General features: G+C 45.3%; 1 protein-coding gene across 1 annotated transcript in view; it reads right to left on the reverse strand.

Annotated features, from left to right (window-relative positions):
- The window catches only part of LOC144689947 (ufm1-specific protease 2-like), an 85,545-nt gene that overhangs the window by 55,427 nt on the left and 5,203 nt on the right, over positions 1 to 24,915 (reverse strand). Inside the window, exons 2-4 of the mRNA XM_078557472.1 lie at positions 16,063 to 16,141; positions 2,564 to 2,747; positions 1,180 to 1,243 (exon numbers count right to left, since the gene is read on the reverse strand). Of these exons, the coding sequence (XP_078413598.1) occupies positions 1,180 to 1,243; positions 2,564 to 2,747; positions 16,063 to 16,141 (327 nt within the window). The remainder of the gene's footprint in view (positions 1 to 1,179; positions 1,244 to 2,563; positions 2,748 to 16,062; positions 16,142 to 24,915) is intronic.

Consider the following 24,915-nt stretch of genomic DNA (forward strand, 5'->3'; position numbering starts at 1 on the left):
ACTGACCTAGTGTGCAAGTAAACTCCGTTCATATCAGCAGGGAAGGCGAAGGTCAGGAACATGGAGAAGAAAATATCAAATGGAGTGGGGACTAGGACACAGCCCTGTTTCACTCCATTCGTCACTCAAACTGTGGGAAATGGAGTGATTAAACTGTAGAGTGCAGCGCATGCTGTCGTGGAACTGGCAGATGAGACTGAGGAGCTTTGGTGGACAGCCAATTGTAATGTGTTTTATACATGTATACTCAGAATGCCACAACACTCACTATTGCATTACAGTGAGTGTACCGAGGCAACAATGCATCATTCTGCAGGACATGGTGAGATCTGAGAAATACATTTGATGTCAGCTCCAGTATCTGTGTAAAATACTGTGATTGTTTTGAACTTCTGGGAACCACAAGGCATAACACACATCCTACCTAACCCTGTGTTACAGTAACTGCAAGTTGATTTCCAGGGATAACAATTATTTGGCAGCTGCTTTGTGAAGCAGATGCAGGGATGACCACAAGGGACTGTTTGAGTCAGTAAGTATGAGTCCCGGGATAAGCATAGCTCCATATGTAATGTACGATACAGCTACTACTGCCTTTTTGTCCTCTCAATAAATAACTGCTCTTCTCCTTCTAAATCTATAAGTGCCATGTGAACCCAGAAAGAAATTCCCATCTTGACCATTTTCAATATTGCAAACCAAATGGCTGACATTGTATTAAGAAGTAACCCTTGCAGTAGCAAGAACAAAACCTAGACTGCAACAAAAATTAATGAAACAACAAAAAATATATAAAAAGCAATATGGTTAGTGAAAAAGAAGTCCTCTTCTAAAAGTCAGGGCACCTAAACATTACCCGGTCAATTCATGAGAAAGTCATGAGATCAGTGTGTGACCATTTTTAAACAAGTAATAAGACTTGTGAAGCCTCCAGTCAGCCCACTTTTTCTTTACAGAATGAAACTGACAGTGAGTTGGGTGTGCCAATTTGCGCAGTTGATGCTGCAAACCATGCTCATGGTTTAGAATATTCTCCAATGCCAGTGAAGACGTGACAAATTGCCCCTACTAGAGGTGTGTAGCTGGCTACCTTAAATCATTACAACTGTTACCTCATCATAAATACCTGGGAAAGCAAACAATCTTTAAAATCAAAAATTATTAAATATATATGCCTACCAGGGGTATGATCTTTAACGATTTCTTTTTGGAAGCCTTTTTAAGTGAATCACTGACCTCAACCCTGAAATAAAAATTGTACACTGTGATAAGACAACGCACAAATAGAACCTGGCTGTTCATGTTGTACCAGCTACCAATATTGCACATGAGATGCTTTATCAGAACTTTAATGCTCAGACATAGTATTGAACATAACAAAGACAAGTTGAAATTGGGTTTGTACTTGTCAACAACAGTGATCACCTGACTACATTTTAAAAGGACTTCATTGGCTGTAAAATGCCTTGGGACATCCTGAAAGCTTGTGAAAGGTGCTATGTAAGTGGAAACCCCTCTTTCGAACAGATTGACATAAGCTAATAATCTTCATGAAGAGAAAGAAAATGGAGGTAACATCAAACAATTATCAAAATGCTCCAAGGCTACATGGCTACAACTAATGCCTTCACCTATAGTGACAATGGGGACTTTTAAAAATATACTTATATGCATCGCTTAACGGTCTAGAGGAAAGTGTTCAATTTTTTGCTATGCTCTGCTGCAGCACTCCACCATCAAAATAAAATGAACTAGCTCCAATTTAATTTTACTCTTTCTTAAGAATCCTACCGGTCTAATGGTCTTATGATAATTTTTTTTTAAACTTCTTATGGAGGTAGGGAGTGGATAGGATGCGATTGCAACCAAATAATTTCTCACAAATTTAGGTAGTAGAGATGACTACATTACAGTTTCTTCACTTCTGAAATGTGGGGAGGAATCTTGTGGAAGCAGGAGGGGTCTCTCCCACTGGCAGGAGAGCTGCTGGGATCTCTGTGTCACCTCTTTTCGGTAAACCCCGCCGCATCTTGTACCATTCAGGCACTTGACAGTCCAGCGGCGGGCCATCCTCCTGGGAGCAGGAGTCCCGGCCACCGAGAGCTGCTGGCCAATCAGAAGTCGGCAGTTCTTCTGTACCCAGCTATGCCACCAGGTGGCTGCTGTCAATACTACACCCACTCGAGGTCCGGGTGCAAGGAGGTCCCAGGCACAGGAAAGGAGTCGTGGGGTGGGGGAGTCGGCACAAGGACAGGGGCAGGCTCTCAGCGAGCCCCCACCTTTCACAGTTCTGGGTCCTTAAGTGCCTTTGAGCAAGGGATCCCCCCGGGAGCCCGCAATCAAGCGTGCCAGGGTTTGCTTGTCAGGTTCCCTACATGGCTGGTTAATAACAGTGGCGGCGGGATGAGGCTCTTAAGTTGGCACTAGTGGCCCACACTCAAACTGAAGTGCACATATGAAAATTTATTACTCACACCATAAACTTTATTGAAATCCAAGTAGCACCAAAAACATACAGCAGTGTAACACTGAGGTATTTAACAGATTCGATTCTGCTACTTACGTGACATATTTTAAGATGGCTTTGCAGTGAGAGTCCTCTTGTAGTTCTGAAGGATGTGTGCTGGCATGGGTTTTGGGCCACATGTACAGTGAGCCACTGTGGCCACTTAGGATGAAAGCCTGTGAATTTACCTTAGAAATCAGCTCATTAATGGCTTCCTTAAATCCTGCTTTAATTCCTTCTTCTGAATTCAATGAAGCAAAAGGAAAAATGTTATAAATGCTGTTGGCATCAACATTAATACTTACAGTTTAAGTCTTCCACTATGCTTCTCTAAGTAATAAACCATCATTCTCATATAGCTAAGTGCAAATTTGAATTTTTAAAAATTACAACTTACCAAACTAAATGCTGTACTGCTACAGCAAAACCTAACAAGCAAACATCACATAAAAGATCTCTAATTATATTCAAATACTTAACCTATAGTTGTCAACCTGAACAAAGATTTAAAAGTTTACAGAGTTAAAGGGCATCCAGGAAGTGAGCATTCATTGATGTCTTAGGGAAGGTCTGTGACTAATGTTTCAATAAACAAGGGTTCTTTAGCTTCAGAAAGAGGCATTTCTTAAACTATAAGTTCTGGCATAGAAAGTGTTAATGTGGAACTGAAAACAGTACCACCCACATTGTGATGTAAAGGAACACATGACCTGCATCTAGCAGGCAATCTTGGACTGGACAGAGAAGTATGAAGAGGCAAGCATGGAGACGGCTCCTAGCTTAAACCTTATACCGTATATATGTACATAGTTACTAGCAGTTAATGAACATTTACTGTTAAACTATACAAGGCTCAGATCCTCTTTGTGGGACTTACTGAACTACACACGTCTTACAACATTTCTGTGGGTGCCTTGTAGAGAAATAAGATACTTAACAGTATGAAAAATATGAAAAGATAGCAAGACTAGAAGGAGACAATTCAAGTTTACTGAGAGCAAATTAAGCAGATACGTTTGGAAGAACTTCTTGATATAGAAGGTGAACAGCAGGTCCAGCAGGCTATCAGGGAGGATATATTCATTTAAAAAATAGCTGCAAAGATCAGATCGTTTAGATGGATATCAAAAGGAACAAGAGCCTGTTACAAAAATATGCATTTCTGTTTTTGTTTTTTATAATTTCTAGCAGTTAGGTTTAAAATGCAGGCTAGTAGATTTATTAAGGACAAAATGATAGACAGAAATATCCCATCTTTGAATTAGGAGATGGGACAGTATTCTTAAAATGTTAATGGATGCAGCTTTTGTGATCTATGACTATAAAACTCAGGAAACAGTATGCTTTTTTAAACAACAGCCTTATCAACTTGTAATATACAGTAGTCACGTTTATATAGAGCAAGACAAATCCAATCCAACCAATTACCTCCCCATCAGTTTGCTGCCGATCATCAGCAAAAAAAAGCAAGAAGATGTTATTGACAGTTCTACTGAGTGGCACTTAGCATAATCTGTTCACTGATATTCAGTTTGGTTTCCACCAGGGTCAATCGACTCCAGATCTCATTACAGCCTTGGTCAAACATGAGCAAAAAAGCTGAATTCCATACATTAGGTGAGAGTGACTGGCCTTGACATCAAGACAGCATTTGACCGAGTATAGCATCAAGGGGCCCTAGTAAAATGAAAGTTAATGGGAATCAGGGGGAAAAATCTCCACTGGTTGGAGTCAAACCTGTCACAAGGGAAGATGGCTGTGATTGTTGGAGGCCAATCATCTCATCCCCTGAACATCATTGCAGGAGTTCCTCAGGGTAGTGTCCTAGGCCCAACCATCTTCAGCTGCTTCATTAACGAGCATCCCTCCCTCATAAGATCAGAAGTGGTGATATGTGCTGATGAGTGTTCAGTGTTCAGAACCATTTGCAACTCCTCAGATAGTGAAACAGTCTGTGCCTGCAAGACCAGCAGACGGGTGGGCTGGGGCTGATATGTGGGAAGTAACATTCAGGCCACACAAGCACCAGACAATGACCACCTCCAACAAGAGAGAATCTAACCTTCTCCCTTAACAGTCAATGGCATCACCATCACTGAATTCCCCACCATCAACATCTTGGGCGGTTGTGGGGCAGTGAGGAGGGAGGGGAATTGCCATTGACCAGAAGCTTAGCTGGATCAGTCATATAAATACGTTAGCTGCAGGAGCAGGTCAGAGGCTGGGAATTCTGCAGGGAGTAATTCACCTCCTGATTCCAAAAAGCTGTCCACTATCTCTGTCAGGGGTGTGATACTTGCCTGAATGAGTGCAGCTCCAACAATACTCAAGTAGCTTCACATCATCCAGGAGAAAGCAGCCTGCTTGAGCAGCACCCCATCCACCACCTACATATTTACTCCCTCCATCACCGATGCATGGTGGCAGCAGTGTGTAACATCTACAAGATGCACTGCAACAACTTGCCAAGCCTCCTTTGACAGCACCTTCCAAACACACAATGGAAGGACAATAGCAATATGCACATGGGAACACCATCAAGTGCGAGTTCCCCACCAAGACACACATCATCCTTACTTGGAAATACGTCAACGTCCTTCACTGTTGCTGGGTAAAAAACCTGGACCTCCGTCCCTAACAACATCATAGGTGTAGTAAGGACAGACAAACTGCAGTGGTTCAAGAAGAAAACTCTTGATCACTTTCTCAAGGACAATCAGTGATGGGCAAAAAATGCTGGCCTTGCGAGCGATGCTCACATCCTACAAATAAATAAGAAAATGTAGGTGACAGGTACATTTTGTGACCCATGGGCTGGAGAGATATAGGGTGGAATTTTCCCAGAATTGCACTAAGTGAGGTAGCGGACAGGTAAAATGGAGACCTACCTGCCAAAGAAAATGGCGGGTTTTCATGCCGTATTGTCCCGAGCCCGCCTCATTATTTATTCACTCCCACAAAACACGCCGTTTCCATGGCAAGCGGGCTCTCATTCGCCCGCCACCATCACCCCACTGCTGCATTATGCCAGCCACGATCTTTAAAAGGCAGTCGTCAGCAAAGTGCTCAACGCTACCAGCTCACTACCGCTGCCTGGGAGACATGGCCAGCAAAGGGAAAAAGACTGCAGTCCCCCGCTTCAACAACAGGTCCCTCAAGCGACTGCTGAATGCTGTGGAGGCCCGACGGGATGTGCTCTACCCCCGCTCTGGCTGCAGGATGGGTAGCAATGTCACCAACCCGGCTTGGGAGGTGGTGGCATTGGTGGTCAGCGCAAACGCCCTGCAGAGGAGGACAGCCACCCAGTGCCACAAAAGGAGGAATGATCTCCTCTGTTCCACCAGGGTAAGATACTCTTTTCATCACTCCCAACTCACACACTCACAAGCCCATCACATATCCACAGGGCCCTCACTCACTGCCAGTTCAAGGGACATCACCGTTCACTCTTTTACACACACCGTCATCGTCCTCATCCCGTCCATGGGACCACTCACCACCCACACAGGCCAGACATACTTATCATCTGGCCCAGCAGGCTTCCTGATACACTCTCCCTATCTCTATCCGTGCAGGACAAACTGGCTCACAACAGGAAGGAGAAGTCACAAACAGGTGGAGGGATGCCAGAGATCAAAGTTCTGACAGAATTCAAAAACAGAGCCATCAAGCTGGCCGGTGATGACCGGGACCAGTCCTATGCCGACGGTGAGGTCGGCACTGCACTACCAAGTGAGGATCCAGCAGTGCAACATCCATCAGACACCATGCCATGAGTGATGTGTCCTCTTTCACAGGCCACTGCCATGCACTAATTATCTCCCCTTGCTTTCACAGCACATCTGCCAAACAGCCGACAGAGTCTATAACTCAGGGCCTCCAATCAAGCCCCAAAGAAACCTCTGAAGAGGAATCTGGAGGCACCCTCCCTGAAGTCCCATCACAGCGCTTACCTACACACTCCAGCAGCGCAGAAACACACACCTCGGTGGGACTTAGCTTTAGAGTAGCCTCAGGATCACAGTCTGGTGAGCACATTGCACTTTCTAATCCACAGCAGGCAGAGGCAGGGACTTCACAGGTCCCTAGCACTCAGAGGACTGCTGGAGGCCAGAACGTTGATGAGTCCAAGTCAGATGACAAGCCACTGGACTCGGTCATGTCACAGTTGCTGGAGCTGCAAAGGCAAGCCCGGGAACATCAGGAAGGGATTTCTGCTGCACTCATCAGACTGCAAATCATGATGGAGGAGTCCATCCTTCTTCAGGCTGAGGTGATAGCGCCGGCATTGCAACGCACCGAGGTCAATGCTGGCAGGATGGTGGCCACCAGTGAGACCTTGGTCCAGGACGTCACTCCTGGCACTGCTGCGCAGGCTTAACTCCATCGCTGATGCTATAGTTGGCCTCCAACAGTGTGTACACGAGAGCGGTACTGGGCAGCTCAATCTCACTCCAGCTACCCCTTCTGCTCACAGAGTCAGACAGGGGCCCTCGGGCACCCATAGGCAGGAGGATCAGCAGGTGCACATTCTGGGGCCATCCACCCAGGTGACTCTGGGAGTGACCGGCCCATCCGAATCCCCTCTTCCTGTGACCTCAGCAGCTTCAGCTTCACAGGCCGAGAAGGGCCCACCAAGTCTTGGCCCTCCAGAGGACACCTGCCAAAGTCATCACATCAGAGCGTCACATTCAGCAGGCTGCCTCCACCTCTGTTGTGGATGTCCGGGGAGCACCAAAAGGTAGCGGCAGGGTCAGGAAGGTTAGGTAAAAGAAGTTGCACAGCCTGGGCATGGGTGTTGATCACTTGTACATACTGTTCACTATTGTCAATAAACTCCTAAAAATGTCTCCCTGCCTATGGCTCCTTGCTCTGATGAGCAGTGTTCTTGTCACTCAGATGTAAAACCTTTCTGCACAAAATAAAAGGCAGGTGTCTCAGCCCAGGGCCTGTTCCCTGTGCTCTGTGCAGCCTTCAGGCCACAGTGATGGTCCGGCCTCACACTCCCTGGAAACATTACTGATGCCTGCACGTCGACAGTGCTGGTTGTAGTGGGCAGGCACGACAGAATGCTGTGCACCAGCTCCTGAAGGGCTGAGGTGCTGAAGGAGGACACAGCATCAGATGCGTATAAAGTTTCATGGCTGCGGCTCTGAGCTGGCCCTGGTCATGGAGTGCAAGCGAGCTGCCCTCAGCCAGACAGGAGTCAGACATTCTCAGAGGCTATGTGAAGATCTATGGAGTGTCCTCACTGCACGTTGTCATCATCCTCCTGTGATCGAGCGACTATTAGGGCCTCCTCTGTATCTCCATGACAGGAGCATTCTCACAGAGGGTCTTGGCGCTGAGATAAGCCAGACTGGAGTCAAACGTTCACAACCGCGATGTGAGGGTCTATGGGGTCACCTCACTGCATGTAGTCATCATTCTCCACAAACCTGGCAGCTATGAGGGCATCCCGAGCGCGCCTGCCTTGTCTGGCCAGTGCGAGAGCCTCATCCCCATCATCGTCACCACCGAGGATCTGCTCCCCTCAGTCCTGTCGGCGTCCTCCTCATCCGAGGAGACCTCCAGCTCCTCCATCCCCTCCTCAGCCAGCTCGGCTCTGCATTGGAGTGCCAGGATGTAAAGGGCGCAGCAGATGACGACAATACGTGACACCCTCTGCGGACTGTATTGCAGGGCTCCACCAGACCGGTCCAGGCACCGGAACTGCATCTTCAGCATCCGACCAAGTTGTGAGCTGCTGCATGAGCCTCATTATAGCGCCACCCTGCTGCAGTCTGAGGCCGCTGCATGAGTGTCATCAGTCACGGCTCTGCGGGTAGCCCTTGTCCCCAAGGAGCCAACCCTGCAGCCTCTGTGGACCCTGGAAGACTGCAGGGATCGGTGAGCGACTCAGGATGTAGGCGCTGTGCACACTTTCTGGAAACCGTGCGCACACACCTGCAGGATGCTTTTCTGGTGGTCGCATACCAGCTGCACGTTCAATGACCCTTGCGGTTGATGAAGTCCACAGGGTGTAGTGACGGAGAGCTGAGCGCCACATGAGTGCAGTCAATCACACCCTACATCTGTGGGATCCTGAGATCAGGGCAAATCCAATGGCCCTTGCATCCTGTCTGTCCTGGTCCCAGGTGAAATGCACAAAGTTGTGTGCCATGGAGAAGGTGGCATCCGTGACCTCATAGATGCACTTGTGGGTGGCAGATTGTGAAATCCCACAGAGATCACTTGCGGAACCCTGAAAGGAGCCACTAGCAAAGAAATTGAGCATCGCGGTCACTTTCACAGCCACTGGCAGTGGATGCCTTCCATGTCCCCGTGGCACCAAGTCCTGCACTAAGTGGTAGATGTGAACCACCAGGTCCCTAGACATGCGCAGTCATTGGTGACACTGGTTCTCAGTCATCTGCAGGAATGGCAGGCGGCATCTATAGATCCTGGGTGTTGCTAGGCACCGACCAGCCACGGCTCGCTGTCGCTCCTGGGCAGCGTGTGCGGGAGCTCCTGCTGCCTCTTCTTCATGAGGTTGCTGCTCCTGCCTTTGGACAGCCAGGAGCTGCAGCTGAGCTCTCGTCAACCTTCTACGGTCTCTGTAGGCCATCAGGCATACAGCTAGCTCACCAGGATCCATGATCCTGGCATGATCCTCCTGCAGCATGAAAGAGAGACGTAGTTATCATGGCTGCACTTAGCACCTTTCTTGGCCCTGTGTGACCGCCCCTTAATGCTTCCCGTAGAGTGCTGGTCACCCCTCGGATGGCCAGAGGTGAGTGCGCTGCATGGCTGCCCTGTCAACCTGCGACATGGGGGACATTAGTCCAAACCAGGATGCTGAGATTGCAATGGGCTGTGAGTGCCTCCAGCAGTGACTGTTACATGGCCAGTGTTGGTGAGGAGATTGTACAACATGTGCAGTCCAACTGCTCCACAGTCCATTAAAGTGGTGGTGGGCTCGGAGTCTTTGCTGCGTTGGTGGTGGGGGCAGGAGTGGGGGGGTGGGTAAGGTATGGAGCACTTGGTAGCCCTTTGGTGCCTCTGTGTTGCTTGCATGGGCGGGCAGGCTAGGAGCCTGACCCCAATCATATCACTGTGGCTGCGCCTGATCTGTCTCAGTTGCAGAGGCATGGTCAGTTTATACAGGTGTCCCTAATGCGTGGCCACGCCTCGCTTACCCTGACCCCCACCTCGATTGCCTGTGTGCGGGATGCAGCGCCAGGGCAGTACCTGAGCACCCCCCCCCACCCCCGACCCCGACAACAGTCACCTCCGAGGCTGGCCAGCACTTGCCCCTGGACACTGGCTCCCTCCACCTCAGCAGTCGCCTCCGAGGCTGGCCAGCACTTTCCCCTGCCCCCCAGCGCCCCTGAGGGTTGTGAACAACAGGTGAGCTGTGGAGAACGCTGCTGCTCACTCACCTCAGTTCCCACAAAGTGAAGGTTGCCAAGTGCACGTCGCCTGTGTGCTGTTGTGAAACACGTTGGCGTGCTTTCCCGCCGACATGGATGGACGATACAGCAGGGTTCCAAGAGCCTGGTGGGATTGCCTTTTAATTATATGCTGATGTATTACAATTAGCTCCCCGCCGACCGATGGTGGGAAACGCAGCCCGCCATCAGCTGGCTGAGCGGACGATCACGACCTGCCTTCATACCGTTGTGAAGCAGGTCATGCCATATTTTCTGCGCACGCCACCTATCACACCTGCCACCAGTGGGCTCAGAAACTTCCACCTATAGGTTTGATGAGGGCCCTGGAGGTGGAGCAGGAGTGGGGGGAGGGTTAGGGGTAAGCAGTTTGTTTTGTCCCTGAAGCTACCCTCGCCCCCCTTTAGCTGCTGGGTTTACTGAGGCCTGGGAAACCTAGCCAGCCAGGATTAGATCTGCAAAGCAGGTTAAATCAGGTGTTGTCAGCCTCATTAAAATATTTAATTGGCTGACCTGGGAGCAGGTTGGCTCATTGCTCCTTGTCCTGGCTGTGCTGCAGCAGGAGAGGCTTCAAGGGAAAGGAATCACTGGTAAGTAGTGGGTAAGGTATTTACTACTTTAATCGCTTATAGTTTAAGGTCTTTTTGTGGTTTACAGTTTGTTTTTTCTACAGTAATGAGGATCAGGAAAGAAGGGCCCTAGAGTAATTGACTTAAAAGGTTTAATTTAATAAGTCATGGCAGGAGCGCTCATAGCCATGGGGTGCTCCTCGTGAACCATGTGGGAAGCCGGGGACATTTCCAGAGGCCAGGACCAGCATGTGTGCAGGAAGTGTGTCCAGCTGCAGCTCCCGGAAGCTTGGGTTTCAGAGCTGGAACGGCGGCTGGGGACACTGTGGAGCATCCGCGAGTCTGAGAGCATCGTAGATAGCTCGTTTAGAGAGGTGGTCGCACTGCAGATGAAGGGACTTGAGGAAGGAAGGGAATGGATGACCACCAGGCAGTCCAAGAGAAACAGGCAGGTAGTTCCGGGGTCCCCTGGGGTTCCGCTCACAAATTGGTATTCCGTTTTGGAGGCTGGTTCCTCCAGGGAGTGCAGACAGAGCCAAGCTTCTGGCACCACAAGCAGCCTGTCTGTATAGGAGGGGAGGAAGAGAGGAAGAGCAATAGTAATAGGGGATTCTATAGTCAGAGGAACAGATAGGCGCTACTGTGGCCGTCAACATGACTCCAGGATGGTGTGTTGCCTCCCTGGTGCCAGGGTTTGGGATGTCACTGAACAGTTGCAGAGCATCCTGAAGGGGGAGGGTGATAAGGCAGAGGTCATGGTACATGTTGGTACCAATGACATAGGTAGAAAGAGGGATAAGGTTTGCATCAAGGATTCAGGGAGTAAGGGAGTAGACTAAAAAGCAAGACCTCTTGGGTTGTACTCTTTGAATTACTCCCAGTGCCACGTGCTAGCGAGCTCAGAAATAGGAGAATAGAGCAGATGAATACGTGGCTTAAAGGTTGGTGCAGGAGGGAGGGTTTTAGATTCCTGGATCACTGGGACCGTTTCTGCGTAATGTGGGACCTGTCTACATCTGAACCAGAGCGGGACTAACATCCTTGCGGGCGGGTTTGCTAGTGCTGTTGGGAGGAGTTTAAACTAATTTGTCAGGGGGAGGAGACACCGAATGTTAGCAGAATAGGGACACATCATAATACAGTAAAACAATCAAGTCAGAGGGAGTACAGCTGCAATAAGCTTCAAGGGAGTAAGGCAAGGCTGGATGGCCTCTACTTTAATGGCAGGAGTACTACAGGTAAAACGGATGATTTAAGGGTGAGGATTGACACGTGGAATTGTGATATGGTAGCAATCACTGAGATGTGGTTGAGGGAAGGGCAGGATTGGCAGCTCAACATTCTGGGATAAAGAATCTTCAGGCGAGACAGGGGAGGGGCTAAAAGAGGAGGACGCGTTGCATTATTAGTTAAGGAGTCAGTTACTGCAGTAAGGAGAGATGATATCTTGGAGGGAGCATTGAATGAAGCTTTGTGGGTAGAGTTTAGGAATAAAAAAGGGGCAACCACATTATTAGGTGTTTATTATAGACCCCCAGAAAGTCAGCGGGAAATTGAGGAGCAAATATGTGCACAATTTGTGGCGGTGTGTAAAAACAATAACAATAGGGTATATTAGGTGATTTCAACTTTCCCTACATTAATTGGGATAGACATAGTGTTAACGGCTTGGATGGAGTGGATTTCTTGAAACGTGTACAGGACAACTTTTTAGGTCAATATGTAGAGGGTCCAACAAGGGACAGCGCAGTGCTGGACCTAATTCTGGGGAATGAAGCCAGACAGGTGGCTGAGGTGGTGGTGGGGGAGCATTTTAGCGATAGCGACCACAACATGCTACAGTTTAAGTTTGTTTTGGACAAAGAAATCGACAAGTTGCAAAAAAATGTTTTGGATTGGGGGAGACTGGATTTTAGTAAAATAAGGCAGGATCTGGCCAAGGTAGGCTGGGAATAGTTACTTGTGGGGAAATCTACAGAGGAACAGTGGGGGTGTTCAAAAAGGAAATGGGGAGGGTACTGGCTCAACATGTTCCCTCTAGGGTGATAGGAAAGACTAACAAGCCCAGAGAACCATGGATGACCAGAGATATTCAGGTTACGATGAGAAGGAAAAGAGAGGCTTTTAGCAGGTACAAGGAAAGCAAATCAGCACAGGCATTAGTGGAGTACTGACAGTGCAGGGTGGAGTTTAAGAAAGCAATTAAGAGAGCAAAGAAGGGAAATGAGAAAGCTCTGGCTGGTAAAAGTAGGGAAAATCCCAAGATATTCTATAAGTATATCAATGGTAAGAGGATAACCAGGGAAAGAGCAAAGCCATGTCCCACATGGGAGACTTATAAAGAAGGCAAATGCACATGGGATACAGAGTAATTTGATGAGGTGGATTCAAAATTGGCTTAGCTGTAGGAGGCAAAGGGTGATGACAGAAGGATGCTTTAATGACTGGAAGCCAGTGTCCAGTGGTGTACCACAGGGATCTGTGCTCGGTCCCCTATTATTTGTCATTTATATAAACGACATAGATGACTATGTGGGGGGTAGGATTAGTAAGTTTGTGGATGACACAAAGATTGGCCGGGTGGTTAACAGTAAGGTTGAGTGTCTTGGGCTACAGGAAGATATAGACGGGATGGTCAAATGGGCAGATAAGTGGCAGATGGAATTTAACCCTGAAAAGTGTGAGGTGATTCACTTTGGAAGGAGTAATTTGACAAGGAAGTATTCAATGAACGGCATGGCACTAGGAAGTGCTGAGGAACAAAGGGACCTTGGCGGCGTGTCCATAGATCTCTGAAGACAGAGGGACACGTTAGTGGGGTGGTGAAAAAGACATATGGGACACTTGCCTTTATCAATCGAGGCATAGATTACAAAAGTCGGCAGGTCATGTTGGAGTTGTATAGAACCTTAGTGAGGCCACAGCTGGAGTACTGTGTGCAGTTCTGGTCGCCACATTATAGGAAGGATGTGATTGCACTGGAGGGGGTGCAGAAGAGATTCACCAGGATGTTGCCTGGGATGAAACATTTAAGTTATGAAGAGAGGTTGGATAGACTTGGGTTGCTTTCGTTGGAGCAGAGAAGACTGAGGGGTGACCTGATCAAGGTGTACAAGATTCTGAGCGGCATGGACAGGGTAGGGAGCAGCTGTTCCCCTTAGTTGAAGGGTCAATTACAAGGGGGCATAAGTTCAAGGTGAGGGGCAGGAGGTTTAAGGGGGATGTGAGGAAAAACTTTTTTACCCAGATGGTCTGGAATGCACTGCCTGGGAGGGCGGTGGAGGTGGGTTGCCTCACATCCTTTAAAAAGTACCTGGATGAGCACTTGGCACATCATAACATTCAAGGCTATGGGCCAAGTGCTGGTAAATGGGATTAGGTAGGTCGGTCAGGTGTTTCTCACGTGTCGGCACAGACTCGATGGGCCGAAGGGCCTCCTCTGCACTGTGATTCTGTGAGGTTGAGACAGATGCGAATTACAGTTGTGGTTGAGATTTTTATAGTTTTACCTTTGATTTGGTTTGAACAAATATCACTATTTTTAAACTGTATCAATTTATCTATATGACACTAGTTGTCCACTCTGACAGGAGACGCAATAGATAAGGAGTTTTCCATAAAAACAAAATACTGCGGATGCTGGACATCTGAAATAAAAACAGAAAATGCTGGAAAACTCAAACGTTTGGCAGCATTTGTGGAGAGAGGAACAGAGTTAACCTTTTGAGTTCGTATGACTTCTTCAGAGCAGTTTACCATGTTGCATATTAATGTTAGTCTACAGCAGAAAGCTGCACTAGGCAAAAGTGCTTGAAATAAAGCCAACAATTGTAACAAGGCTTTCTTTACCTGAACATAACATGTTGTTTAAAAGAAATAATTAGAAAAATTGCTTTTGTCGCAACATATACATCGTTTAAAAAAATCAGGAATGTGTCCTCAGTATACGCAACCATGCCCATTATTACTTCAGCAGATTTTATGTACTGAGAGTGGTCTGTAATGGAGAGTTGTCAAATTTAACTAAAGCTCCTATAATGTAAGTTGGAGCCTGATATCAATAAAATGTTGCAGGCATGCTTCTCCAGGGCTTAGGAAACTCAGCAGTGAAATGGAGATGGGAGCTTTAAATATTTTTTTATAGCACTCCTTGTGGGCCAGGCAGATCAGGAGTGCTCCACATCATCCCCCCACTGCCCCGCCCCAGCCGGCTCCTCCAGGAAGCCTTCAGTATCCCTCTGATGATTGCAGCCTCTGTCTAGCTCCTGTTGACTTTAAATTTGGCTGGGTCTACCCCATTCTACCATGTTCCTCTGCACCCTCCCTGCAAATATTAAGGCCATTGTCTCTCTTTGCTATCAGCTTTTGATGCAATTAACCACAAACTAGATCATCTGATTCTAACATTATCTTCTTGTGTAAATTGGATTGATGACCATTGCTCCTGTCCTCTCTCTCTCTCTCTGAGTTGCCTGTTTTGCTAGAAGTATATTCCTGATCTCTATGGCTTTACTAAGCAGATCTTGAGTAGTAAGGCGTTTTATAGTGATGCACTGACCTGCATATTTCCCCAAATTAGGCAAGAATAATGAGAAGCAACTAATTTACGTGAGGTTTATAAGAATGAGGTTTGGTGGAGAAACAGAGCAGCTTGAAGTACCTGGACTGGAGCTAAGAACTGAAGGGCTGAGTAATCCCAATGAGTTGTTTTCTTGTAGACATACAGATGTATGTACTATCTGCCTGCTTATTGTAATTAATATCTGAAATAAAGAGAGTTGACCATTGATAAAAGAATCCGAATCCAGTAATTATTTCAGATATCAAGGTGATATCTCAGAACTCACACCTACTGTTCCACTTTCAGTAGCAAAGCCCTCAATAGTCAAGGTCATAGGTCTTAAAAGAAGGGTCCTCACCTGTATTGTGAACTGCTCTCTGAGATGCTGACTGATGTGTTATGCGTTTCCAGCATTTTCTCCTAAAGGAGTTCAAGATGCTGTTGGCTACTAGTCTGAGTGAGTTGAAATACTAAAGAGATGAGCTTAGTGGAGCAAATAGATATTTTCTGTCCTTGGCTTTTTGTTTTGTTCTTATGAACCAAGAGCCTACTGAATCCCCAACCTCGCCTCACCTGTCTCTTCCAGCATTGATTCAGAACCTTGTCAATCAAACAATCAAGACAATAGCAAGTAACCAAGAAAGCTGTTTGGAAGTAACAGGAGGAGAGTCTTCATATGATTATTACTGGGCAATGAAAGTGCTGGAACATCCCTCAATCGGAAAGGGCACGTGTTGCAAATGATATTTCACAAAGGGAGACTTTTCTTTTAATACATAGCATGTGAGCTGAAAGCTTTGAACAATAGCTAGCCTGAATAGACCAGATTTCCCCAGAACAACATAATAAACTTCTATTACAGAATTTTAGCACAAATTTTATTGCTTATGCAGCATTAAAAAATCCAATTATTCAATGATTAAAAAAATCCCTATTGAAAATGTAAAACAGATTAATTTAAATATTAAATATGTATCTAATAAGCAATTTACTCACCATCTGTTTTGTTGAGGACTCCTTCCAACTGAATTCCTCCCTTTATTCGAAACAAGAAATTTTCGGTATCAAGTGGCAGCTAAAGTAAATTGATTGAAATAAAGTAATTATTCATCTGTCTAAATAATGTTTTAAACCTGCTGTGCATGCTACGCACTTTTCTTCCCTACTCATTCACAGGGTGAGAACACCTATTACCAATCCCTTTTAAAAAAAATTTCATGATATGTGGGCATTGCTGGCAAGGGCAGCATTTGTTGCCTATCGTTAATTGCCCTTGGAAGGTGGTGTGGAGCCACCTTCGTGAACCGCTGCAGTCCATGAGATGCAAATATACCCTGAGTGCTGCTGGGAAGTGATTTCCAAGATTTTGATCCTGCAACAGTGATATAGTTCCAAGTCAGGATGGTATGTGGCTTGGAGGAGACCTTGCAGGTGTCAGTGTTCCCATGTGTTCTAATCTTGGTAGAGATCAGTAACATTTTTATTATTGTTTTAAATCCAAAATCTCAGGTATTTACTAAAAGAATGAAGCCACAAGGCTCACTGTTAACCAAAGAACTTTACTGCATATAAATCGAAGAACATGAATACTAATAACTACAAGCTTAAATAGTCAGTTACGTTAAAGATATTCAAAATATAGTGAACACCGTTACCTATAGTTTTATACTTATACCAAACATCTTAACTCAAATTTACTTCCACATGCAACCATTTGACTTATACCTCAAAAAACTCCATCAGATACTTGTCAGAAATTGGAAGATCAACCACTTGGTCTGAGACCTGTTCGAAAGATTTGTATAAGGGTTGAGATTTATTTGGCCCTCTGCTTACTTCTGACAAGATTTTCCCTTTAAATATTCTCTAACTGTCCCACAGTTGTAGAATCTCAGTTCAACACAAGTGTTCCTGGCGTCTTTAGCATAGTCGCCTCGAGTCAGAACTCTGCTGGTTCCAATGTTCTTTAACTCTGAAGTCTTGCCTGTGGGAACTCTCTCTTTCTCTTCTCAGCTTGGCTATCCCAGAAGTCCAACTCAATGTTAATAGAGTCCTTCAGTTATGAAGGGTTTTAAACCCTGTTAGCCATCACAAAGAATTTCAGCTGAATTCTGCTAAAAGAATATTACCTGCAATTAGCTTGCTCTAAACTAAACCACTTGAAAGGTATGTTCCCTGCAATATATTTTTGTTTACCCATTGCTTTTCTATTGCTTATCACCCAGGCAACTTGGTCACATAATCAGTTCCCAGAAAAAGTTGCTTTTTATAAGAAATTATCTTTCAGAGAAACCTAGTTCTTAAAGTTCTTAAATCAGCCCAACATAAAATATAGGTGTTTTTCCCCAAAAGCACATGGGCTGTCATGTAGCCTTACTGAAGTAAGGACTTTTTCACAACCCTTTAAAATACTACACATCTTAACATTATAAACATTTTAGCAACTATCTTTTTACATACAATACACATAATAGTGCCGTCCCCATAGTTCAATCAAAATTCACGCATCCAACATCTCACAATCCCAGGTCCTTGATCAAAAGATGATAAAACAGATAGAAAGATTATGTCCAAAATATTTATTATATAACCAAAGTTTATAAATCTCCTTTCAGCTGTTGAGTTATTTAATCAAATACTCAAACTCAGGATAAGACATCTGCAATCATGTTGTTTCTTCCTGTAACATGAACAATTTTGAAGGTAAATTCTTGCAGTGTCAGACTCCAGTGAAGTAAGTGGAGATTCTTGATCTGGAATTTCTCCAAAAGCACTCATGAATTATTGTCTGTGTAAATTACAATTTCTCTGACATCTCCAGGTACGTCTATTTCAAACTGCTGAATTAATGCTTCCTTTTCAACTGTGGACTACTTTTGTGAACAGGAATTAAATTTCCTCAAGAAATAAGTGGCTAGATGCTCTATGTTAGCATCCTCATCTTGTAATAGTATGTCTCTCACACCCACATCAATTGTTATCTTATATGGTTTGTTGAAATTTTGAGCAGCCAACACTGGCTCACGTATTAAGACAGTTCTTAATCTCTTGAAACCAGTCTGACAAGACACTGTCCAGTCATATTTCACTTTCCTCTTCAATAAGTTGGTCAATGGAGCAGCTACTGTGCTGAAATTTGGACAAGCTTCCTGTAAAATCCACACATTCTGAGGAACTGCAGAGGGGGGTTAGTTGCATAGTGGCATTGTCACTGGACTAGTGATCCAGAGATCCAGGGTAATGCTCTGAGGACCCAAGTTCAGATCCCATCATAGCAGATGGTGAAATTTAAATTCAATAAAAAATATGGAATTAAAATGACTATGAAACCATTACTGATCATTGTAAAATGACATCAATATTAGACAGATCTATTAGAGTTTGTAAGCAGCATCTAAAGGAGAGCATGAGAGGAGGACCCTGGTAGTCAGCAGCACCTAGAGAATCTTGCATCTATTTTATACTCAAGTAGGAGTAAAGTATAAAATAAAAGCAAGGGTCCATATTCTATATAATATATATAAAAGAATTTAATCTATATTCTATTTAGTTAAGATATGTCTGGGGAGCTCAGTCTCTGATTTGCACATCCTGTGCTATGTGGGAAATCCTAGACGCTCCTGGCGGTCTGCGTGATTAAGTGTGCAGGAGGTGCTTCTGACTGGAGCAACTCGAGCTCTGGGTTTTGGAGCTGGAGCGGCAGCTGGGGGCACTACGGTGCATTCACGAGGCTGAGGGGTTCGTGGATAGCACGTTTCAAGACATGGTCACCCTGCAGCTTAAGGAAGTGCAAGCAGAGAGGGAATGGGTGACCTCCAGACAGAAGAAGGGGAGCAGGCAGGTAGTGAGGGAATCTCACTTGCAAACTGTTTTTCGGCCTGGAGGATCTGAGCTATGAGGAAAGATTGGATAGGCTGGGATTGTTTTCCTTGGAGCAACAAAGGTTGAGAGGGGACCTGACGGATGTGTATAAGATTATGAGGGACAGAGATAGGGTGGATAGGAAGCCACTTTTTCCATTAGTAGAGGGGTCAATAACCAGGGGGCATAGATTTAAGGTGAGAGGTAGAAGGCTAAGAGGGGAGTTGAGGAGAAATTTTTTCACCCAGAGGGTGGCGGGAGTCTGGAACTCACTGCCTGAAAGGGTGGTTGAGTCAGAAACTATCTTAACATTTAAGAAGTATTTAGATATTCACTTGCGTTGCCATAGCCTCCAGGGCTATGGGCCAAGCGTTGGAAAATGGGATTAGTGTAGTCAGATTTTTATTGACCAGCGCAGATACGATGGGCTGAATGGCCTCTTTCTGTGCTGTAAACGTCTATGTGTCTATTTGTTGTTTGGTTTTAGAAACAGGAAAGTCCATAATTTTTTAAGTTTAGCTTTTCTGGGCAACCCTTGACTTTATCCCATGACATATCCCAAATAAGTGACCTTGGCTTTGACAAATTCACTTTTTGCCAAATTTAACACTAAGTCAGCTGTTTGTTGTCTCTCGAATACTGCACTGAAGTGTTTTGCATGGTCTTCCCAAGTGTCACTATAGGTCAAGGTGATTAGTAACTTGAACTGTTAGCCTTTGAAAAGTAACTGCTGCATTCTTCATTCTGAATGACATCACTTTTCATAGATATAGGCTGTCCAGGGCTACAAAAGCAGAGAATTCCTTGGCTAGGTCTGTAAGTTGCCTTTTATTCATTTACGGGATGCAGATGTCACTGGCCAGGCCAGCATTTGTTGCCCCATCCCTAATTGCCCTTGAGAAGGTGGTGGTGAGCTGACTTCTTGAACTACTGCAGTCCCTGCGGTGTAGGTACACCCACAGTGCTGTTGAGGGAGTTCCAGGACTTTGACCCAGCAACAGTGAAGGAACGGCAATATACTTCAAAGTCAGGATGGTGAGTGGCTTGGAGGGGAATCTCCGGGTGATGGTGTTCCCATGTATCTTCTACCCTTGTCCTTCTAGATGGTAGTGGTCGTGGGTTTGGAAGGTGCTGCCGAAGGAGCCTTGGTGAATTTCTGCAGTGCATCTTGCGGATGGTACACACTGCTGCCACTGTGTGTCGGCGCTGGAGGGAGTGAATGTTTGTGCAAGGGGTGCCAATTAAGCAAGTTGCTTTGTCCTGGATGGTATCAAGTTTCTTGAGTATTGGTGGAGCTGCACTCATCCAAGCAAGTGGAGAGTATTCCATCACACTCCTGATCTGTGCCTGTGTAGATGGTGGACAGCAGAATAATGTCAGGGCCCATAGTAATGGCACTTGCCAATATCCTTTAATCAGCCAATATTGCTGATAAACTCTGAGTTTCCAACTCTATCAATGCAATCTTCAATTCGTTGTCTCGGATGGGAATCAGTTTTTGTTACTGCATTCACTTTATGATAATCAATGCAAAATCTTGGGGTTCCATCAGGTTTTGGTACCAATACAACGGTGAACTTCAACTGCTTTGACTCAGTTCAATTATATCATCATCCAACATGAAGGTGAGTTCCTCTCTGACTTCAGCCAATTTCTCAGCATTCAGTCTATAATGGTTTTGTTTAATGGGTAAAGTGCTTGCCACATCGACATCATGAATTGTTACAGAAGTGTGTCCAGATCTACCTCTACACAGTGACTCATATTCTTTTAGTAATTTGACTATGTCACCCTAAGGCTCTTCTGGAAGATGATGTTTTATCCAAATTCCTTAACACTTGACTAATCTCATTACTGGAGTTTTGATTTGAAAACTTTCAGTCTCTGTCTCATCATCTGAGCTCTCGGGTATAGTCATATCACTCTGCTCCTTCTTTATCACCTGGGGCAGGATTTTCCCCACGGGGGGGCGGGGCCCGCTCGCCAACGCATAAAATGACGCGCGGTGACGTCAGGCAGAACTCCCGACATCACCGCACCCCATTTAAATTTTCCGGTGGACGGGGGCGCAGCAAAATGAGCTGTGCGTCCGCCAACCTGTCAATGGCCAATTGAGGCTATTGACAGAGTCATTTAGCTAATTGATGGACCTGTCCGTCCAACCTTAAGGTTGGCGGGCAGGCCAGGAGCCCCGGCGGGAATTAGAAAAAGCATGAAATCTCATCCACAAAATTTTATTAAAAGTTTTTGTAAAAATTATGAACATGTCCCAACTCATGTAACAGTGTCACATGAGGGGCCATGTCAGGGAAATTTTTTTTTCTATTTTTAATATTTTTGAGAGTAGAGCCGATCTCCCTGAGGCAGCACTTAGTCTCAGGGAGATGAGTGCGCTCTTTCGTGCGCGTGCGAAAGAACGCACTCTCGGGTTTAGGGATTCCCCCCCCACCGCCCGCACAGGGAGCACATAGTGCTTCCGTGCGGACGTCACGCTGGGTGGGCCTTAATTGGCCCGCCCACGTAAAATGGCGCCACGCCCCTGTTTGGGGGCACCAATCAGAGGCGCGCCTGTGCACACCCGCCATTCAACTTCGCCCCTGACAGGGGGAAAATCCTGCCCCAGAAGTACTTCATTGTTTGGTTATTCTCCCTAACATAATATCGTTTCAGCATATTTATGTGACACACTCACTGGGCAGAATTTTACGGCTCCGTTTCAGCAGGGACGGGGCCATAAAATGCGGTGAACCATTATAAACCTCATTCACTTCAGCAGGAACGTAAAATCCCGCTGCCGTAAAATTCTGCCCATTGAATTCTTCTATCTGGCGAACTAATTATAAGATCCTGAAGGGTCTTCCATGGTGGATGTGGAGAGGATGTTTCCTCTTGTGGGAGAATCTGGGATAGATTGCTGATAAACAAGGGGGTAAAAGGTTATTGGGGGTAGGTTGGAGGTTACAATTAGATCAGCCATGTCCTTATTGAACGGGGGAGCAGGCTTGAGGGGCCAAGTGGCCTACTCTTACTCCTAATTCATATTTGTAATAATGCTATTAAGGGTCATATGGACTTGAAACATTGACTTTGTTTTTCTCTCTCCACTGATGCTGTCAGACCTGCTGATTCATTAAGTGCTTCCCTAATTGTAAACAATAAAAATGAAATTCTCCTATACTGACCCTCTGGATGTTCAAGGCAATAAGCCTTCAATCATAGTCTTTAAGGTTTGGTGACATCTTTCCAATGCCCCTTTGAACCGTGGGCGATATGCAGTTGACTTAAATTTTTTTCACTCCTAAGCTGCACATAGTTTCCTGAAATACCCGTGACATAAAAGTGAAAAACTGAATTAATCCTTCAATTACCATCTGTGAAGTAAACTTTCTTAAGGGAATGGCCTCTGGGAACCTCAAAGACAAATCCATGATAACTAAAAGATATTGACACCCTGTTTTGGTTTGAGATAAGTGTGCCACACAGTCCACTCGAACCTTACTAAACTTATCATCTAAAGTGGGTATAGGGATCAATGGAGCTAGTTTAATTAATGGCTGGGGTTTTCCAACCATTTGACATGTGTGACATGCGTTGCAAAATTTAACCATTTCCCTATGTAATCCCGGCCAATAAAAGTTTTTCATTATTTTAGCCTGAGTCATTCTTTCTCCTAAATGGCCTGCCATTAGACTCTCATGTGCAATCTTTAAAATTTCCCTGCAATAACCAGGAGGTACAACAAGTTAATGGATTACGCTCCATTCCTCATCCAATGATCTTAGTGGTGATCTCCATTTCCTCATTAATATGTAACTTTTTAGGTAGTAGCATTTAGGAACCTTTTCTGATTCTTCCTCAGATTACACCATCTGAAATAATCCCACAAACTAGGATCCACCTGCTAAGCTTCAATTAAAGAAGATTGAATAAATAAGGCAGCCTTATTCTTTACATGCAAATACATCGACCACTATAGTATGCTCTGAGAGAACACTTTTCAACTGTACTTTTGCTATGGTTTTATTACTCATTTCTTTTGCTGATACAGTCTTTTCTGAATATTCTTTAGACACCCCTACCACTGCAACTTGTTCTTCTTTAAGCTTCCAACAATTTGCTTTTACATGCCCTGACTTCCTTCATTCTTTCATGGAATGTGGGAATCACTGGCAAGGCCAGCATTTCTTGCCCATCCCTAACTGCCCTTGAACTGAGTAGCTTGATAGACTGTTTAAGATGGCAGTTAAGAGCCAACCACATTGCTGTAGGTCTGGAGTTACATGTAGGCCAGACCAAGTAAGGACGGCAGATTTCGTTCCCTAAAGGACATTAGTGAACCAGATGGGTTTTTACGACAATCAATGATAGTTTCATGGTTACCATTACTGACACTAACTTTCAATTCCAGATTTTATTAATTAAATAATTTAATGCTATGGTGGGATTTGAAGACATGTCCCCAGAGTATTAGCCTGGGCCTCTGGATTCTAATCCAGTGACATAACCACTACACCACCATTCCCTGCCCACCACTGTCCAGGTCTCCTCTGTCCCTTGCCACAATGAAAACATACCGATTTCTTTACATCACTTTTATCAGCTATTATCATCCTTATTAAGCATAACAACCTCAGCCTTCCCTGTAAAGCCAGAGACTTTTCTAAGTTCAGATTTCTCCAGCTTCATTGACCCTGCCTCCGCCACTCTCTGGGAAGAGGGTTCCAAAGATTCACGGCCCTCTGAGAGAAATTTTTTCCCCATCTCCACCTTAAATTTTTATTTTTTAAACTGTGTTCTGGTTGGCAAGTCGACTCTGATTGGCTGAGGCATTGCAATGGAGAACGATAGGACCTCAAGATCCCATATAATTCTAAAAGGTTACAAGGCTTGAACATACTCCTTTTCTTTGGTGAGAACTGGTCCCTGCGTATGAATGCATATTGTTGCTAGTGTAAAAGAGCCATGTTATGAGCGCCACTGTTTATCTTAAATTGGTTGTTATTGTAGCCATTAGCGCATTCAGGGGCCGGGGTTTTCTTGCCCTGCCATGGCGAGACACGCCACGGGGGAAGCGGCCTGTTGTATGTGCCTGCATACCATTGTAATGTCAAGGTTCTCAGCAGAGCAAGGGTTAACGTGGGACTGGAGAATAGCATTACCCACAGTATGGTGCATAGAGTTACATGGTAATAGACTGAGAGAACAGTCTAGAGAGAACACTCTAGAAGCAGCCTACCTGCATGGTGACAGCAGCATCATGCACGACAGTAGCCTAGTTAAAGATCAACAATGAATGGTTCATGTTTAAATATAGAAATCTCAAGGTCTCATAATTGAGACACCACAGCGATGGCACTATAACACAACATGGTGGGCAGCGGTAGTGATACGAAAGGTGGCATTTTAAATGATCAACCCAGAGCATGATTCCAAGGTATGAGGAACTAAAAGCAGCTGAAGCCTGATCAGAGTGACATGCACCTAAAAAGAAAAATTGAATAAACAGTTACGAAGTTTTGCTACAGACTTTGAAGCTGAGGAATTGTCCACAGTGAGTGGAAATCCTTTGCGAGACTGATGCAGAGTGAAGACATCTGCCCAGATCACAAAGGCGGGTGAGCAACACTACAGGAAATTGCAAGACCTTGAGTGACGCAAAGTCAAAAGATCTGGACAGCTCAAGAGATGGTGAGCAAATATACAAAGAAGAAGCTGTACTTACATTGTAGAATAGTTGGTGGTCCCAGGGGCTCAGCATATCCTGAGGGCAGCTGGAAAAAAGCTGCAATGCCAAGTAGCACCATAAAACATGAGGTGGCTAAGCTGAAGTGAAAAAAGAGAATTGCTGCTGATCTAAAGTTTTTTTTTAAATGGCACCGAGAGTAAAAGAACAGGAAAAACCTGCAGAGCACAGCAAAACAAAAAAAGAAGTGCTGCCATGTAAAGCAGAATCTGCAGAGTTTAAAAGTGGCTGATATTGCTTCAATT

Source organism: Cetorhinus maximus, chromosome 2 (assembly GCF_964194155.1).
Source record: "Cetorhinus maximus chromosome 2, sCetMax3.hap1.1, whole genome shotgun sequence".
NCBI lineage: Eukaryota > Metazoa > Chordata > Chondrichthyes > Lamniformes > Cetorhinidae > Cetorhinus > Cetorhinus maximus.